At 34.3% G+C, this 19,700-nt stretch overlaps 2 protein-coding genes across 4 annotated transcripts; both read left to right on the forward strand.

Annotated features, from left to right (window-relative positions):
- Positions 1-1,276: 1,276 nt before the first annotated feature.
- LOC112521420 lies at positions 1,277-4,893 on the forward strand. 3 transcript variants are annotated; one of them, XM_025130273.1, is made up of 7 exons: positions 1,277-1,469; positions 1,636-1,676; positions 1,783-1,846; positions 1,971-2,159; positions 2,870-2,941; positions 4,274-4,452; positions 4,540-4,893. In XM_025130273.1, the coding sequence occupies exons 1-7, from the start codon at positions 1,326-1,328 to the stop codon at positions 4,655-4,657; spliced, it is 807 nt and encodes a 268-aa protein (XP_024986041.1). In that variant the 5' UTR covers positions 1,277-1,325; the 3' UTR covers positions 4,658-4,893. The 3 variants fall into 3 exon arrangements, with proteins under 3 accessions (XP_024986041.1, XP_024986043.1, XP_024986044.1); XM_025130275.1 differs by having other exon boundaries at positions 1,320-1,469; positions 1,778-1,846; XM_025130276.1 differs by lacking the exon at positions 1,277-1,469 and having other exon boundaries at positions 1,509-1,676; positions 1,778-1,846.
- Positions 4,894-7,126: 2,233 nt separating this feature from the next.
- On the forward strand, positions 7,127-12,805 carry LOC112520965 (aspartic proteinase-like protein 2). Its single transcript, XM_025129590.1, has 10 exons — positions 7,127-7,383; positions 7,937-8,066; positions 8,172-8,428; positions 9,253-9,480; positions 10,064-10,229; positions 11,181-11,254; positions 11,334-11,430; positions 11,552-11,618; positions 12,247-12,372; positions 12,693-12,805. Exons 1-10 carry the CDS (start codon positions 7,127-7,129, stop codon positions 12,803-12,805), a joined length of 1,515 nt encoding a protein of 504 aa, XP_024985358.1.
- The last annotated feature ends 6,895 nt before the right edge of the window (positions 12,806-19,700 follow it).

Here is a 19,700-nt window from a genome sequence, read left to right on the forward strand (position 1 = left end):
CTTGTCCTCCCTCTCACAGTCCCAAGAGCATCAATTTACAGCATGGGTGGGAAGGCTGTCATCGAAGACAAAGCAGTGAATTTAAGAAAACTTGTCTTGAGAGCCGTACAGGCTAACGAGTGGCGCACCTTTGATCCGTTGAGTGGGAGCCTTTACTTTATGTTCAGCTAGCACTAAAAAGTACGCCACTCGTGGTCAGAGGAGAGTGTAGAGGGGACGAGAGATAAATTGAATTAAATATTGAAAAAATTTCAAGCAAACTTCAACAATACCATTGTGACGAAAAATACCAAAAAGTTTGAAAAGGTTTCCAAGGATAGCATTTTCTAGATTTATCGGTCTAATTTTACATAAATACTTGACCATTTCAATTATAAGCCGGAAGCTACATCACCTCCCAACAATGAATATTCAACACATGCTTGCAAGTAGAGATGGCCAACAATGGTCTTGGGCCGGGTCGGTTTGGCCCAAATCGGTACCTACCTAGGACCGATAGGGACCATTTATGGAGTAGTTACGATTTTATGAAATTTCAAAGCTGGACTCGAGATCGGTTATACATAGGCCCGATTTTTAAAAAAAATAAAGTTTTTATAAATTATATATCAAGTTTTTCAAATTTCTACAAGATTTTCAAGTTTTTTTTAATAAAAACTTATTTATTTTTTAGTTTTTTTAAAGTTTTTTAAGTGTTTCAATATTAAATTTAAAAAATCATAATTATATAAACATTTATAACATTTTTGTGTGAAAAAAGATTTAGAAGAAAGATTTAAAGTGTATTTGAATGACTCAATTAGATATTTTTGTGTATTTAGATAAGATATTATATAAAAAGAAGTTCAAATACGATTTTTTACATGTTTAAAATTGATTTTTGGAAAAAAAGAATTTGGAACGAATTTGGGTCCGGCTCGAGATTGGGACCAATTTTAGGGACCAGGATTTGTACATGGAAAACGGGCAGAATGTTTTTGTTCGGGAGTTGGGACCGATTACTATGGACCCGTATCAAGACCGTTTGACCAGGCCCGACCTGGGCCCGATTTGTGGCTATCTCTAGTCTACCCACGAATCCTTGTTTGATTGGGCTTGAACGGAAGTACAACTTGGGCTCGAGTCCCTTTTCCGGGTACGTAACCGTAATTTTGGTTCGAGCTTCATCCGGAAGTCTACCCGAAAATTATCGACCCAAGATCCGGATCCGTAATTTCGGGTCGAGCTTCGTCGTTACGGCAAGACTCAAAACCCTGCACCAAATTACAGTCTCCCGCCCCCAGCACTGATTCTTAGCCTTCATCGGCGACGGAGCCATCGGGACGATGTTGAGGTTGAAGCAATTGAGTTCTTCGAGATCGGTTATTACACTCAGTTCACGGCTGTTGTTCACAAAAGAAGATAAAGTATTATTACCAACCAGCATCCCCACACGGTTGACCTCCAATCGCTTTCTCAATTTTTATGAGGTAAGTTAATTTGAATCAAAATTTCTGGAAACCGAATCCTAGGCAATAATGAAGTCGTGTAAAGTGATTTTATAGTGCTGTGAAGCGGGAATTACTGCGTGTTATATTTCTTAAAGTGTTAGGGTTACGATGTTGTAATTTGTAATGAAACCTTATTTGAATGCAGATTGGAAATAAGGATGCGATCGAGAAAGAGCGTGCTCGGCTGTAAGTTTCAGGATTTAATGCTGTATAATGACTGTGTTGATTCGTGAGTTGATTAACTTGTAAGATGTGGTTGAATTTTTTGTGAAATTTATGTGATTTAGGGCAGTAAAGATGAAATGAATAGGGGATATTTTGCAGATATGGCAGAACTCAAACAACATGGTGGTAAGGTAAGATAAGTTGTTTACTTGATGAATAAGCGGAGTTTTGGTTTATGAATTATTTTAATGTTTAGCTTCTTATGTTTTATAAGCTAGTCTGTGATTTTTGCTGGCATATGCTATGTATTTGCAGATTGCTGCCGCGACTAAGGTTATTATTCCAGCAATGGTAGCTGTGAAGTTCCCTCAGCTAGAAGTAAATTATTCAGATGGCACGAGTTTCAAACTACCAATCACTACTTTTGGAAGTGACGATGAATCAATGAAGGCAGATATCCCGAAAGCAACTTTGATGTGTCTTTCATTCCGTGCAACTTCACAGGTTTTAAAGTCATTGCTTTTCTTGTCGGTTTAGTAGAAGGAATCACTTTAATCTTTGTCAAGTTTTGTTAAGATCTGATGTGTTTTCTGATGGCAATTGAATAACATAGTTGTCAATGTCGTATGATAAGAGATATGAATCACAATTCGACGTAAATATTACATTGATAAAGGCGTAGTTCTTTTCTTCCTACTGATTACTGATAAGCATTCAAACTTTAGGAGAGATGAAAACATAATTAGTCCATTTTACCAGTAAGAAGATTGATGATCAATCTACTGAAGTTGTTAAACTATTGTGTAGGCCATCAGCAAAACAGTGATGGAATTTTCTGCCCATGGGTGAAATGAAATATATTGCCACTTCTCTTGATTGCCTTATAAGAACTTATAAGATTTTTACCACTTGGGTAGTTGGTTAATGATGTGAGATAAGTATCTCATGCACTTGATGGTGTACCTTTGCAATAGATGATGCTAGATGACTGGAGCAGATAGAAGTTTCTGTTCTTCTCCACTCACTAATATTACACTCTTGGAACAAGCGAGTGAAGTCAGGCTACTAAGGGGGAAGGCCAGTGGAAACTTTAGCAAATTAGCATGCTTGTGTTCTAACTGTTTGTAGAATTACCAAATATCTAACCTGGAACAAGTAATTGTCGTATTATATGTTTACTGAACTGGAACTGAAATTCCACTATATCTTTACAGGAAATGATTGATTCTTGGAGTGTTCCTTTTGCTGAAGCTTTCAGTGGCTCAGAGAAAGTTCAGTTGTATGAGGTATTAGATTGTAGTAGCATCTATCGATTCATAATATGATTTGTTGTGTCTTCTAAATTCCATTATTGGGACTTAATTAACACCTTTCATATCTTACCTTCTTAATTTCCATTGAAACTTATTTTTGGGTTTTGATATACAGCTGGCCGTCGATGCTCTAGTTGTAGTTGGTTGGCAATAGTGTGTGCGCACATAATTACCTTATATGCTACACAGTCATTATTTTTGTGTATCCATGGTCTCAGTTTCAGTCTTGTAGTCACCATTACTTATCATCCAGTATGAGATGTTGGGAGCCTATAATCTTATGAAGTTTGGTTTCAAAGGAAAAATGGTAATTGTTGCAGATTATGATAGAATCCAAAAATGGGAGGATTAGGTGGTAACATGCATGAGTGCATCAATGCTATATGGTGCACGTCCAAAACCACACGCACAAAATGCATGAAATAAGAGGCCATAGGTTTTTTGATTTCGTCTATTAATTATGCATGGAGTCTATTTTGGACCCACATCAATGCTATATGGTGCACATCCAAACTACTCACTTTTAAGTTTATTGTTATGTTTCTATATCTCAAGCTTGGATGGTTACAAATGAGGGAAACCTGCCCTATTTATAGGAGTCTTGACTTTTGGAAGGATCTAGCCTGTTACAATCATCAAGAGTACTCTAAGAGTATGTTAGGTAAAACGTTTCAAAGAACTTTACTAGTCCCCAGATAATTCTTATGCACACAGAGCTTTTATTGGTATATGCTTTGAAGGCGACCCAGTAGGTGCATATTAGGTGATGGCCACTGTGTGATACATCTAGGCTCTAGAGTGCAGATAGGGCTGCACAATTGGTTAAGATATTGACAATAACCCTAGGATGTTATTGTCTCTTTCAGCTAAATCTAACATAATCCTAATATTATCAAAGTGGGAGCGTGGCGGTAGAGATGATAAAAGTGGAGTGCATGCCTAGATGGGTACACCATAAATTTGCATCTCTCCACACACTCCCATCTTTGGTCATCCTTAAGTCCACTTTACTACATTGATACTTCTATAGGAATGCTTCTATATTACAATATCACTTTAAATATAGGAACCTTCTAGGTACATCTATATGCTAGAAAATTGGCTACCCTACTTCAAGTATCAAGAGTACTCTAGAATATTTTTGGTAATACTAAAAGAAAGGGAGATCTAAGGATATTTGAGAACCTACTAACCATGGATGGCTCTAGTGCACCATGGAGCCTTTCTTGGTGAATACGCTAAGGCGATTCAGAACTTGAGGAGCATAGGGTGTGCCACCAAACTCATAAGTTTTTTCTGTTTCAGATATCCTTCATCGAGTCGTGGCTGTTATCTCTGACCCCGATAAGGAAGCTATTGATTCGCATGTTGAAGAAGTCAAAACCCCAGGAAAATGATGGTGTCTTGCAGAGACGAATGGCATATGCTTTTGGCGACCATTATTACTTCAGAAAAGAACTAAAAATACTCAACCTTCTAACTGGGTATTAATCTTTCATTCTCTTGTATCTTTCAACTTATTAGCTTTATGAGATATATTTTTACCCTCAAATAAACTCTTCATTGTACAGTTACATGCTCTTGCTCGACAAATTTGGTAGAATACGTTGGCAAGGTTTTGGATTGGCAACGAAAGACGAGTTGTCTTCACTTCTATCATGTACTTCACTTCTGCTAGAAGAAGAATGACTGGTGGTAAATGTCAATTCGGCGATGCTACCAATGGATTTCTTTCGACAAACTTATTGCATTCATCAGATTTGAATGATGTGAATTGAAGTGGCTTTCTGTACTCAGCAGAATGACACGAACTATTTGATTTCAGACACTCTGATTCCCATAAGAAAACGATACTGAATGCGAAATTGCATCTCAACTCAGATATTGTATCAATGTCTTTTTTAATCAAAAGTTTTGTTTTGCCTCTTCTTTTTCTACTCTTCTTATTTCTACATTTTAAATCAGATAAGGAGGTTCATTATTGGGGTGTTTAGTTAGAGGGATTAGGCAGTAATTAATGTGAATGAAAATAAAAGAAACTGTTTGGTTTTATATAATATAATGGATCCATTTCCTCATAAGCCTAAATTTTGATTCTAGGTTAAACTGAGGGAATAGAAATTCATTCCCATTTTCATTCCTCTGACTGAATCAATTATACAATCAATGAATCAACATTTTTGGGATCGGCATGCTCTTGGTTAGAACACAAAAAGTGTGTTGTCTTGATAAAACGAAAGTGTGTTTTATCGGTAAACTCTGACCGTAACACACAAAAAGTGTGTTTCTTTTAAAACAAAAGTTCTTTTTTCAACTTCGACCGCTAAAATAAACATCCAAAAACGTCGTTAATATTTTAATAATAATAATAATTTTTGCTATTTTATCATTTCATTAAATAGCAATATATTTTAATAAAGATATTGATTAATAAACATTTATATTCTTCATAATCATTTTTTGTAAGACGAATTACTTTTTTTATATTAATCTGGATATCCAATCCGTTATACTAGCCGACTAATCTCAGGACGACTACCCATGTCATTGCATTTGAAGTCACAAGAGAATTTTTATTTTTTCTTGAATTTAAACCTGAAATCTCCAAACATTTTGATCTTTAGAGTACAAACTCAAACCAATCAAACACCACGTTAATGGTTAAAAGATATATTTTTTTGATAGGGAGGGGGGAGACCCCTCAAAAAAAAAAAAATATATATATATATATATATATATATTTTTAAATCCAAATCATTGGTGAATTGCAGGTTAAAATGTAAAATTGACATGGGTCCACACTTTTAAAAGTCTTCAAGAAAAGGAGGGAAAGGAGGTATCTGGGATTTGCTAATTGTACCCCTTAACTTTCTTAAATTGTTATATATCACCCTCTTATTTTGGATAAATTACACTAAGACCACCTTTTCCGATTTTCAAAGCTCATTTGAATACTACCAACCATGCCTCAACCCACAAGAAAATATGAAGCAGCCGGTTCTATATTTACTAATGCTACAATTACTTCAATTTAAATCAACCATACAAGGTTTCTTACTAGAAAATAAATTATTGAATACACAAATTCAAATACAGTTTGCACAAAAATACCACTCGAGAACCATAAGGGTGGTGTCTGATTGGTTTGAGGTTAGTCTATATTTGTTAGCTCTTTACATCCCGTAAAAAATTAAGTTATTTTTAGTTTGTTACGAGTCATTGCAATGCATTCCAAAACAATAGCACTTACCGGGTACGTGTTTGGTAAATGGCTCCTTATTCTTAATCAAAAACGATAAGACATATTTTTCCAGGAAATAGAACAAACCAAAAAGGAATTAAACAGACGAAATGATTTAGTTTGAAGGACTGTAACTATAAAACTAAGGGCCCTTTACCAAACACTTATCTGATAAATACTTGTCGGTAAAATTTAACATTATCACTTGCTTTATGGGTAAGTTTTTAGTCCACCAAAACGACATTGTGTACAACAATTTACCTGGTAAGCGCTAACTATGGTAAGAGACTCCTCGGTCCTTTGCCTTCGCTCTTACCGTGTAAGGTTCTTGGTCTTTGTCATATTCATTTGGTAAGGTAACGTGACTTGGTAAGCGGTTACCCGGGTAAACGTCGGGTAAACGGCTCCTAAGAATCTGTAGATACAAAATGAAACTTGATCAATAGTTGGTGGACCATTTATGTAATTTACCGTAAGGCGAGATTGTAGCAAGAGCGAACTCCTTGTAAAGGCAAATCCAAGAAACAAAACCAGAACGCATCCATGGCGAGAAATTTTTTAGGAAACCGAAACGGGATTTTATCGTATTCAGCAAAAATTGGTGGGTGTGATATCGCGGCCTTTTCAAATTTAGGGGTTGCTGTCATCCTTCATCCAACACCAATGATTTTTACAGAACGAATATGGATTTCACATTTCATCACTCCAATGTAATCCATTTCTTGAACCCTCTAAATGAATCCTTCCACGGAATTCTTCCCCCTCATTTCAATTAATCTTTTCCTGTAATTTTATCTATACAATCCATGCAACTTACATGCACATTGTGTGTGTATAATTGATTAACACTTTATTGCATATTTGTTGTTTGATAAAAGGCCTCAAAGAAAAAAGGTAGGAGGGAGGATAAAGCAGGGATGTGGGATTCTTTTATTTCCAGAAGTCCGGCAACTTTGAGGTTGTCCGGCATTGCGGTGGCCTTGTTGTTGCAGGGGGTGGTTGTTCTTTGTAAGTCTCCGGCGACTCTTAAGCTGGAGAGAGTTTTTCCACACGACAATGAAATGGAGTTGAGCGAACTCAGACATAGAGATAATTTAAGACACGCTAGAATCTTGCTGAGTGAAGATATTATTGACTTCCCACTTCAAGGCACTTATGATCCTTATCGTGTTGGGTAGTTTCTTGATTTATTTCATCTTTATCTTTTGATCTTGAGAAATATCTCTTCATTTAAAACATGAAAACTGTATATATGGGTTGTCTCCTTTGATATTACTTGTTTCTAGGGAGGTGCAGCGGAAACCAAAAAAATATAGAACTAAGGAAGATTTTGGTAACCATTCATCCGGAAGGTGTCCACATGTGCATACAAGTAATTTGCAAGCAGAATTTTGGTTTTTATGCACGTGTGCATGTTATGCAAATGTGCATACAGGACAAATTGCTTACAATTTACTTGTATGCACATGTGCATACCGTCCAGATGAACAGTTACCAATGTGTTACTCAGTTTTTCATTTTTTTGTGGTTTTCCCGAACCTGAATCTGACCCTACTTGCTTCAATTCCCAAATGAGAATAAAAGGAAAAGATTATTGCTTTGCTTTTGGACTTTTAGGAGGAAAAAGGAGGGGATGCAATCTTTTTCCTTATTTGATGAGAAAGATGACACTTCCTTAATTTGCAAGTTTCTTTATTTTGTGAAATCATATCTATTTGTCTATGTAGGCTTTATTTTACAAAAGTCCTTTTGGGTTCTCCTCCAAGGGAGTATCATGTACAAGTTGACACCGGAAGTGATGTTTTGTGGGTCAGTTGCAAAGACTGCAAAGGTTGCCCTACATCAAGTGGACTCCATGTATAGTGTTAGACTTGCCCTCATTTGTAGTACTATATATGATTCATTTTGGTTGACTTGTGGATTACTAATTGGAGACACTATTTTTTCTTCTTCTATCAACAGATACCAATTGAATTTTATGACCCTTCAAAATCTGCAACATCTACTTGGATCTCCTGTTATGATGCAAGGTGTAATGTGGGAATCCAATCTTCTTCTGCTGCTACTTGTTCCACTACAAACACCCACTGCAATTACACATTCAAATATGGAGATGGTAGTGCAACATCCGGTTATTTTGTATCTGATAAAATCGAATTGGAAATGTACTCTGATGAGACAAGCCTATTATCACATACTTCATCCACAGTTTTGTTTGGGTGAGTTAGTAATGAGTTTGCCATATCAATAGGCCCTTGGAGTGTTTAGTACGTGGGATAGGACAGGACAGGACAAGACAGTACAAAAACTTATCCTCACATGTTTGGCGAGACATTAGACTAAAACAAGACTCAACCTGAGTGGGACAAAAATTGTTTTTTTTGCCCCACCATAATAGGTTGAACAAAAACCAGGGAAATGAGACAAAATTAATAGATTACTAAACTACCCATACCCATGCCAAATTAAAGTCTTAAAACCTCACTTTCGTCTTTTCTTGTCCTGTCCACTATGACAAAATTGGCTTTATAGGACGCCTAGATTGTCTAACCGTCCTAATAGATACTTGATAGAACTTAAGTTTATAGGACCAAACTATAAACCGTTACAACAGGTTTATATGTTGTTAGGCGTTTTAACAAGTTTTTTACGACGCTTTTAAAATAAAGTGTCCTATTAGCTATTTTATAAGACATTTTTGATAAGTGTCCTATAAACCCATCTTTTTATAGGACACTTTTTCAAATAGTGTCGTATAAAATTAGTTAATACGACATTTTATTTTAAAAGCGTTCTAAAAAACTTGTTAAAACGCCTAAAAGCGTCCTATAAACCTATTGGAACAATTGTAGATAGGACGCTTTTTGGTTTGATTCTATAACATGAGTCCTGTAAAGTACTTTTTTAGGATGCTTCTACATTTTAGGCATCCTATAAAATCAATTTTGTTGTGGTGGTCATCTCCAGTTCTGTCGGCATCCCAAACGAACCCATAACAGTTTCTTAGTGAAACCCTTGTTGACCTAGCTGTGTTATGAAACAGTTGTAGCACATCTCAATCTGGAGAGCTGTCCAGTTCCGAAAGAGCGGTTGATGGGATCTTTGGGTTTGGTCAGCAAGGCTTATCTATTATCTCACAACTTGCTTCAGAAGGGGAAGCTCCAAACTCTTTCTCACATTGTCTTATTGGTGGTGGTGATGGAGGAGGTATTTTAGTCTTTGGTCAGATAATTGATCCAAAAATGGTCTATTCTCCACTTGTCCCATCACAGTAAGTTTTCTTTTATGGGATTTTCAGGGGACTGTTAATTTATTTCAAGTTTAAGTGGCATTCTTGTATATAGAAGTGACATTCTTCTTTTGAAGCGGTATCATTCTCAAATATGTCAGAAGGTCATGGGATTTAAAAGAAATTTGTCAGAAGATCATTAACCAAAAAACCCATTTTCTGGGTTCGTCAGCCCCTCTCATGTTACCTTGAGTATGCAACGGTCCTTACTCTTTGGTTAAATGACCTTCTATCACGGTTTTTTAAATCCATGACTTTCAGACAGGTTTAAAAATGTCACTTTCTATACACAAGAATGCCTAAAAACTTGTTAGAAGGTTGTGGATATAAAATGCTCTTGACAATAAGTCATTCAGCTAAATAACCCAGCATGGAATTAGATCTTGATTGCTTAATATGTGAAAAAGAAACGTTTTTTAGTTGAAAATTGCAAATGGCTATCTAAAAGATTTGTATTTGAAGTGTTCAAAATCTCCGCTATAAATCATAAACAGTTATAGTTGAAAATTGCAAATTGTTTATGTATTTTAATTTTTTTCATTTGATCATTACGTGGTGAATGCAGGCCACATTACAATCTAAACCTGCTGAGTATTTCTGTGAACGGCCATATATTGCCGATTGATCCTGCAGTTTTTGGAACAAAAAACAACCGAAAAGGAACCATAATTGATTCTGGAACAACTCTTGCATACCTAACAGAAGAGGCCTACAAACCTTTTGTCGATGCTGTAAGTACAGAAGGGCAATGTGCAGTTACCAAAGGGTCTGTGGCCTCGCGGTACTTGGGTTAGCCCGGCCTCTTAGGAGGGGGTTATCATCTTAAATGACCACCTCATGAATTTTTTAACATTATAGCCACCATTTTATTTTCTCATAAATAGCCAAGAAACTGCAAGTCAACATCGCAAGACACTTTTTCTTGCGATGTCGCAAGCTGCAGTGTCTCAGTTTATTTTGCGGTGGGCTCACTTTCCATCCGGGTGTGTCAGAAAAGGTCAGAAACTTGCAAGAAAAAGTGTGTTGTAGAGTTGACTTGCAGTTTCTTGACTACTTTGTGAGAAAAAAGTTTCTTGGGGGCTAAAAGGTAAAACTTTTTTCTCCATGTCGTTAATTTATGATGATAACTCCTCAGGGGGGTTATGGATTCAAACCTCACCGAAGGTGGGAAAAGGGTGTCTAAGTATTTCTCGTATAAAAATATTATATACTTCAAGAAAAAGAGCGATGTGTTATAGATATATATATCATTTGAGAACTCCAAAATTAGTGAGATCCGTGAGAACTTATACCTTAAGGTTTTGCTTCACATGATTCTTTTCCATTTAAGTATAGTATTTAATGTATTGATTAACGTATATTTGTTTCACAATGTGTTTGTGTCATATGTATTCGGTTCACAAACTTTTTTAAGTGTATCCTTTTTTTCACAAAAACACCAAAAATTTCACATTGTCAACGGAGTACATGTGAAACAACCACATTGTGAAACAAATAATGTTAATCACTACAATAGATTTTATTCATAGATGAAAATTCATTTGAAATAGCACACAATACACTAGTTCTCAAAGATTTCACAAATTAGAGAGTTCTCAGAAGAAGGTCCCTATATATGTATATGTATTGCTCCTGATGACTACTGATTCTGCATAATGTTAGTATTGCTTCTGTTACTGCAGATTACAAAGTCTGTTGCTCCATCTGTCCAGCCTTTTGATGCAAAGGGATATCAATGTTTTATAACTTCCACTAGGTTTCTTTCTTATCTGAAAAAATTCATGGCTTCTTAAGGATTTCAGTACTTCTGTTTGATCGTTTTTATATCATTTCAGACTCGCTGAGGCATTTCCGCTTGTCCACTTGACTTTTGCCGGTGATGCTACAATGGTTTTAAAACCTCAAAACTACCTTTTGCCACAGAAAACTGTGGTATTGCAATGCTAAAGATTACCATTTAAGTTTTTGTTTTTGTTTTCCTAATTGGAAAACAAGTTAATGTTGCATTTCTGTAGCTCTTTTGCTAACTTGAACACGAATTACATCTGCTCAGGACGGTCAATCGGCATGGTGCATCGGGTTTCAGAAGGTAGATGCTGAAGGAATGACGATTTTAGGAGGTATATAAGCAACAACACTTGAAGAAAAATCCATATTCATGTTCTCTGTATAAGTCACTATAACAAAATTGATTTTATAAGACCCCTAGATTGTCTGGTCGTTCTAATAGAATAGTTAAGAAGTTAGGTTTACAGGACCGAACTATAAAGCGTCCTATCTGAAAGTGTTACGATAGGTTTGTAGTAGGTGTTTTAACAAGTTATTTAAGATGCTTTTAAAATAAAGTGTCGTATTAACTATTTTATACGACACTCTCTGAAAAAGTGTTACGATAGGTTTGTAGTAGGTGTTTTAACAAGTTATTTAAGATGCTTCTAAAATAAAGTGTCGTATTAACTATTTTATATGACACTCTCTGAAAAAGTGTCCTATAAACACAAGTGTTCTATGAAATAGCTACTAGGACACTTTATTCTATAAGCGTCCTAAAAAACTTGTTAAAACGCCTAAAAGCGTCCTATGAACTTATTGTAACAATTTTAGATAAGATGCTTTATCATTTGGTCCTATAAACCCAGCTTCTATAAAGTATTATATTAAGACGATTAGACAATTTAGGCGTCCTATAAAACCAATTTTGTTGTAGTGAGTTGTGTTTCCTTTTAACGCCTTCTTATTTTCGTGTAGACCTTGTTTTGAAAGACAAGAGTGTGGTTTACGACATAGGTGGTCAACGGATCGGATGGGCAGACCACGACTGTAAGTCCTCTTTTGATTGTCAGCTTCTGACTCTGAGAATATGTGGAACCTCAAGTAATTTTCAATATATTTAATGGTCTAAGTCTAGCCAATATGGGACTCCAGCACGCCCACTCTAATGCAGGCTAGACAGGTACAAAATGTGAATATGTGGAACCTCCCTTCTCATCTTGTTTGGAGATTAACCCGGGGTTCGACATATTCTCACATGGTATCATAGACAATGAACTAGACCCAGATCTTTTCTCCTCTACTGAACCTTTTCCATCTTTTTAAAGACTCTTTTGGAGAGTAAGCTGATGAGATTCCATATATTCTAAAACGTAATGCAAACAAGAGTGGATGTTTGAAGATTCTTAATGATGTTTTTATAGGTAGAACACCTGTTAATGTGTCTTCTGCAACAAGGATCCCACATTATGGTCCCTATGGTACACTTTACAGGCTGACTACCATCATCGTCCTTGCTTCCATGCTACATTTATGATCACTAGAGTTTAATATATATATATATATATATATATATATATAATCTCATGGTTTATCGTTGTCTTAGTTTCTGAAAAGAAAATATTGTTTATTTTGTTTTAAATGGTGCATGGTACAAATTTTATTTAAATAGCAACAGGCAGGTCCATTTAACATACACTCCTATACGGAGCTTATAAATGTGTATATACACGAAATATATATATACATATATATATATATATATATTCATTGTAAAATTTATGGTTTCGAGTTTTCGTTTTTCTTTTTTGCCTTTCTGTTTGCGCATTTTTTTTCCCATTGTGTATGCTAGAGTTCCATGTCGACGAGCTACTAGGGGCAGGGGGTGTTCATGGATTGTGTTGAACGGGTTGAAGGAATTTGATCAACCTAACCTAAAGAGTCCTTAAATCTTAAATATATCACATTCAACTACTTTTTTCTCAATTTGTATATACATGTTCACATTTAATGAATATATATACAAAAGAGTTATATAGAGATGGAGAAGAGAACGAAGATATATGTATATGAAGATGTATGTGTGACGGTATAATTATGTAATGTGTATATTAATGTAGACTTAATAATCATATCGAATCTAATAAAAAAGAGGATAGTGGATTCATCTGGTTGGGTTGGATTCAAATGACGCAACTCAATTCTAATACCTACAGTTTGAAGAATACCTCTTGTAATTCGATTAGACATCGGGTTTTTTCATATTGAGTTGGTCGGATTTTTGAACATGCCTATTAGTTATGATTTCTTTCTATGAATTTTTAAAGAATACAAGCATTAAAACATTATATATAAATAAAAAATGTATGCAAAATCTTTTAATTTCAATATTCCAATCTTACCTCATGTAATACAAAAATAAGAATAGAAGTTAATTTTAAATGTAATTAATTTTTTAATTAGATAAATTATATAAAAATCTTACATTTATTATATTTAATTTGTAAGGTATATATTTTTTGATTTTGTTTTTAGAATTTCAATCATAAATATATTTACATGTGATACAGTATTTCATAATATTATATAACATTTGCAATATATTTGAATGTTATAAAAGTAATGATAAACATATTCAAATAAAAGATAAAGTGTTAGAATTCTACTAATATAACAAAATATTTCATTAAATTGGTTACGTAAGACTATCATACGTTATCTTAAACCAGGCATTTACACTTCTAATATATATATATATATATATATATATATGTGTGTGTATGTAGGGTTAGGTTCACGTGAGACCACTTTGTTTTCGTGAGATCCATGAGACCATTTTTTTACACTTAAAACTTCACAACAAAACACTATGAAGGTAAAAAAAAAAAAGCCGAACCTTCACAACAAAAACACTATGAAGGTTACCTTCACAACGTTTTAGTGTGAATTGAAGTTTTAAGTGTAAAAATGCGGTCTCACGGATCTCATGAAAACATGTTGGTCTCACGTGATCCCAAATCTATGTGTGTGTATACATATATATATATATATATAGAGAGAGAGAGAGAGAGAGAGAGAAGTAGGTTCATACGAGAATGATATATGAATAAGAAAATGACCAAATTAGGTACAAAATCACATTTGATTTTAGATTGAGGGTCAAATATGGTGCATGAAAAGTTGCGTGAATTATACGTCAATTTACTATAAAACCTCATATATATAATTTGACCATTTTCTTATTTAGGTACTATTACGTAAATGTAACAAACCGTGAAAATTAATTTGTACGTGAGTGTTCATAAACATCAAAGAATGTTTTGCACAAATTCAGATCCAATAATCACATTCTTTTGAAAAGTTCATACATATAATCTATATCGAATTCATCGGCAATACATAAAACTAATTTTCACGATTTATAACATCTAAAATATTTCTCAGCAAATAAAGATATGCTGAGACAGAAATTTGAAACTTTTATACCAAATATGGGAATTTCATGCAAATAAGTCATAACCAAATACCAACATCCTACCACCAAAATACCAAAACTGAACCTCAACAAAGAAGTTTATGGGTTGTTTGTTTATTTCTTAATAGTTCAATTAAGAGATAACCTCTGAATCGTTAAGGGGTGAATCTTGTTTGGCAAAAAAAAAGTCTGCCTCTTAATGGTTCTAAAACTCTCTGAATGATTTTGTATCCTACATCTCCCATAACCATTAAGAGCCCTAATTTCATTGTACACAATTACCAAAAAATTATATTTCATTTTGCACTATATCATGAGAGCCTCTTAATCATTATGCACCAAACCATTCAGCAATTGTCAAACAGCCCCTAAAAGATGTTTCATCAACTACCAAAAGAACCACAAGACCTTTAAAACCCTACCACACCAAAACACAAGTCATCATCACTCAACAGTAGAACATAACTGCCTTAACATTATCCCGAATCATCGGGAGTTGTCGAATCTCTGCCTTCCTTTCTCTCGTCGCCCTGCCAACCGCTGCAGATCCACTCTCCGACACCATGCCTTCCGTGTAAGAACGTGCACGAGAAGTAGTCAAGTGTGCATAATATGCTGAAGGAACTGCCAAAAAGAACAAATCCAAAACATGACTCATTTTAGGTCATTTATCCAAAGAACCAGTACATTGATATACGTAATAATGGTCGATGGTAATTAAAAACCATCAAAACTATTCATCAAAACAAACCCAATTGACGAAAATCCAAAAGGTCGGATCGAATGCATACCTACGGAGATGGATCTTGTGCACCTAAGCATACCTGAAATGCGAATAGTTTCTTCATCAGATCGATAACAAACAACTTCCAAACAAAACATAATAAGAAATATGCGTGGGTTAGTGACATACGTGAGCACAAGTTGTTGGTAAGCGACTCTAACCCATCGGCAGTGAACTTGTTTTCGTCGTAAAGCACATGGTAATGCGTTGCACGGCTTCGGTTTTTGGCACAAATATCAGATTATCCAAAGAAGTAATGAAAGAAAACACAACCAGCAAATGGGAATTCTACTTTACCTGAATACCAGCATGGCTACACAAGTAGAAATCAAATTCAGTAGGATGACATATTTCCGTATCAACAACAGTCCCTGATAACAATTAACAAATGGAGAACGAATACAAGTCCATGATCAGCAAAGGTTCAAGGGAAAACCACAAAAAAAAAAAAAAAAAATTAAAAACTGAACAACTTGTCTGGTATGAACATGTGCATAACATGCACACATGCATAAAAACCAAGAAAGAGCTTCAATTACTTGTATGCACATATGTATACCGTCAGGGTGATCATCAGTTTTTTATTTTCTTTTTGGTTTTTCCATGTCCATTTACCAAACACTTACCGGGTAAATGCTTACGAGGTGTCATTTATCTTACCAGCAATCATGACAAGAATCGAGAATCTTACCCGACAAGTTAGGAAAAACCCTACTGTTAGGGATAAAATACGCTTACCAACAATCCATTTTAAAGGCCGAGAATGTCACCCAATAAGGTAACTGAGAATGGTGATTTTTGCTAATAAACTCTTACCCGGTAAGCGTTTACTAAACTGCCACTAAAATTGGTTGAAGGAAAGTGGGAGTAAAAGATTCAACCTATAAAATATAATCCTATGAGGCTTGTGTCCAGTTGCGTTCTTGAAGGCTATAAGATGGTATCTATAAATATAAAGACAGAATACTAAACCGAACCAAACAAATATATCCCATCCAAATGTGGGGTCATGAATATATGTAGACCTGACATTTACCAAAAAAATCAGTAACCAACTACACCTAATCAAGCCCGCATGAACTAATCCTCGTTGCGCATCAGTATATGTTGTGTAGAGATCCTCGATGATTTCCTGTCTATGAGGCTGTGAAGACATCAATGCTCTATATTATTCGTAACATGTGGCCAATCCATTGACGCGACCACCAATAAAATAGAATCAATTCGGGTGGGTTCATCGGTAACTAGAAGATGATCTCTTAGAAAAACTGCTAAAAAAAGATCGAAATAGCAACATACAGCAGCGACAGAGGGCCCGAATCCTCCCCTGGTTGCGAATGGGTCACATCCGCTCCAAAAACGATCGGTTATTAATGGTAACATGTTGTTAAGAGTTGCAGACAATATTGTGTTTCTTCCTCTAACCTATAGATTCATCAATGGTATATAATCTAACAGTAACCTTTCAATCTTTTTGGAGGCCCTGTTACATCCAAAACCTTAAATGACATTGCATAACAACGATACATATATGCTAAGCATAAAAGGACGCTAATCCTAAACCATCAACAATCTGAACCTAACCTTAACCTAAACCTAAACCATTAATAATTTGAATCTAGACCTAAGCAATGAACAATTTGAACTTAAACAATTTGGACTATAGCTTTACACAGAATGATGAAAATGTCCTAAGCATATGTAAATTTGGACCCCCAAAATTCAAAATCTCACATTTAACATTCTAAGGGACAAACCCTGATAATCAGAAAAAACTGATTTCAATAAACATAAATAAAATAAAACAAAACAAAACATTAAAATTGTAAAAAATTGAAAAACTAAGAAACACCCTATAACCATTCCGAACGATATGCACATGTTCATACAAGTAATTAAAGTTGTTTCTTAGTTTTAATGCACGTGTATATACCTGACAAATTGATTACAAGTTATTTGTATGCACATGTGCATACTGTCCAGATGAATGGTTACCAGAGTTTTTCTTAGTTTTTCATTTTTTTTTTGTGGTTTTTTTCCCTAAACTTGACCTTATTATATAATCGAAGGTTTAATTAAGAAGCTAAGAGAAGGTTAAAAAAATATTCATATGTGAATCATTGAATAAAACTATTTGAAGATGCATGGTAACGTTGGTTCACATACATCTTCAATTAGATTTTGTATTCGTATATGAACCTTCCTTTTTTCCCTTCATATCTTCTCACATATTTAGTCTTCTTAGTTTAACTGACATACATACATATATATATACACACACACACACACACACACATATATATATATATACACACATATATAAAGAGAGAGCTTAGTTCAAATGTTAACCCAACTTATTGTATTAACTTTATGAACTTTTTCAACCAATCACAATTCATCTTAATATTAGGTTCTACTCAACCACAAGGGTGGTGCCTGATTGGTTTGAGCTTGACTCCAAAGGTCAAAAGTACTAGGTGGTCTCAGGTTCAAATCCAAGAAGGAATAAAAATCCCCTTGTGGCCATGGAGGTTCAAATGCAGTGACTCCGGGCTATCTGCAAAGCAAGTGGTCGCCCTGTGATTAGTCGGCTCGCATAGCGGGTTGGATATCCAGACTAATAAAAAAAATTAGGTTTCACTCTATCTAAGAATTTAATGTTAAGGGCGAGTTTTCGAGCTTGGTTTCTTCAGCCCTAAGAATTCAAGTTTTAGATACATCGGAATTTGGTATTACATAATTCAGAATCAGAGTCGACCAGTTGTTTGGGTTGCCAACAGAAATGCTCCAATTTCCGGTGATTCTGGTGTTTTTAACAGTAATCTAACAGTGATGCTCATGGACACCGGAATCTGGCTCTGTCGATGGTTGAGAACGCCGGTAGGGTTCCTAATATTTGTCATCGGAGACGGTTGCTTTAATTGAGAATTGGAGATGAAGATGGAGACACGATGGAGATGCCGTGTAGGGATTTTGTCTTGGAAATAAGGAAGTGTTTTTTAACATTATTAACGGAAGAAAATCATCAATAATATAATAAAATGAAAGATTCCTATTCTATTTTATTATCATTATCAATTTCATTTTCATTCCTTGAAATGAACCAAACGTCCCATAAATATTTTTTTAGTTACGTCTATTCAACCACATTTCAAATTGCCCACAACAAACCATGAAAACGTGATAATTGTAGACCTCGTGAAAAATACCTTAAAAAAACAACTATAAACCTGCAAGAATGCTGAAACTCGTGACTTAATCTACGTTTTCATCCTTTTTATTCAATGTCTATGTAATATATAGAGGTGTTTGGGATTGCTTATAAAAACAACTTATTGACTTATTCCGATGTGTCACCGGTAATAAACACTTTTGAGTGTTTGGATAAAAAACTTATACCGGTGCCAAACCGGTATAAGGAGTTTTTTTTTTTTGAAAAAGTTAAACACTTCTGACTTGTAATAAGTTGATAATTGATTTTGTAGAAAAACATAAGTTGTTTTAGATAAACAATCCCAAACATCCCTATAAATGAATGAACATACAAGACATGATTGTTAAATTAAAAATATTCGATTTTATAATATTTCTTTGATTCAAAAATTTATTATAATTTAAATATTTTTATTTAAAATAAATATAATTATATTAGATTTAGAAAATAAAAGGGTTATTTGATTGTAATTGACAAAAGCTCTTCTTGTACTTTTTTATTATTTTACAACCGTCTTGATTCACAAATGTTTAGATATATTTTATTGAAAATAAATATTTACATATATCATTGCATTAAATATATAATTAATTAATATATAAACTCATGAAAATTAATTTATATAATTCAACGAGTTATAATTTAAATTATGATTATAAGATTTTTTTTTAGAATTTTTAATTCGGGAGACCGAAGACTATTATATCATGTACCATTTTATATGGATTTTTTATTTATGCTTAGAATTTAATATTGTGATTAATATATATTTATTTTGTAGATATTCGATTTATAATGTGAACTTTTTTAGTGTGTTTATAAAACAACAATATATGTTAAAAAATTACATATTGTGAATCAAATACTTGTGAACTAAACATGTTGTGAAATATATATATATATATATATATATATATATATATATATATATATATATACTAGAAGAGTACTCGCGCAAT

Source organism: Cynara cardunculus (assembly GCF_001531365.2).
Source record: "Cynara cardunculus var. scolymus isolate 2C chromosome LG 11, CcrdV1, whole genome shotgun sequence".
NCBI lineage: Eukaryota > Viridiplantae > Streptophyta > Magnoliopsida > Asterales > Asteraceae > Cynara > Cynara cardunculus.

Coding starts and splice junctions, on each gene's coding strand:
- LOC112521420 (XM_025130273.1), top strand. CDS start 1,326: ATGTTGAGGTTGAAGCAATTGAGTTCTTCGAGATCGGTTATTACACTC. Junction 1,677..1,782: donor GAGAAAGAGCGTGCTCGGCT/GTAAGTTTCAGG, acceptor GATTTAGGGCAG/TAAAGATGAAATGAATAGGG. Junction 2,160..2,869: donor CATTCCGTGCAACTTCACAG/GTTTTAAAGTCA, acceptor ATATCTTTACAG/GAAATGATTGATTCTTGGAG.
- LOC112520965 (XM_025129590.1), top strand. CDS start 7,127: ATGTGGGATTCTTTTATTTCCAGAAGTCCGGCAACTTTGAGGTTGTCC. Junction 10,230..11,180: donor ACAAACCTTTTGTCGATGCT/GTAAGTACAGAA, acceptor CTGTTACTGCAG/ATTACAAAGTCTGTTGCTCC. Junction 11,431..11,551: donor TTTTGCCACAGAAAACTGTG/GTATTGCAATGC, acceptor ACATCTGCTCAG/GACGGTCAATCGGCATGGTG.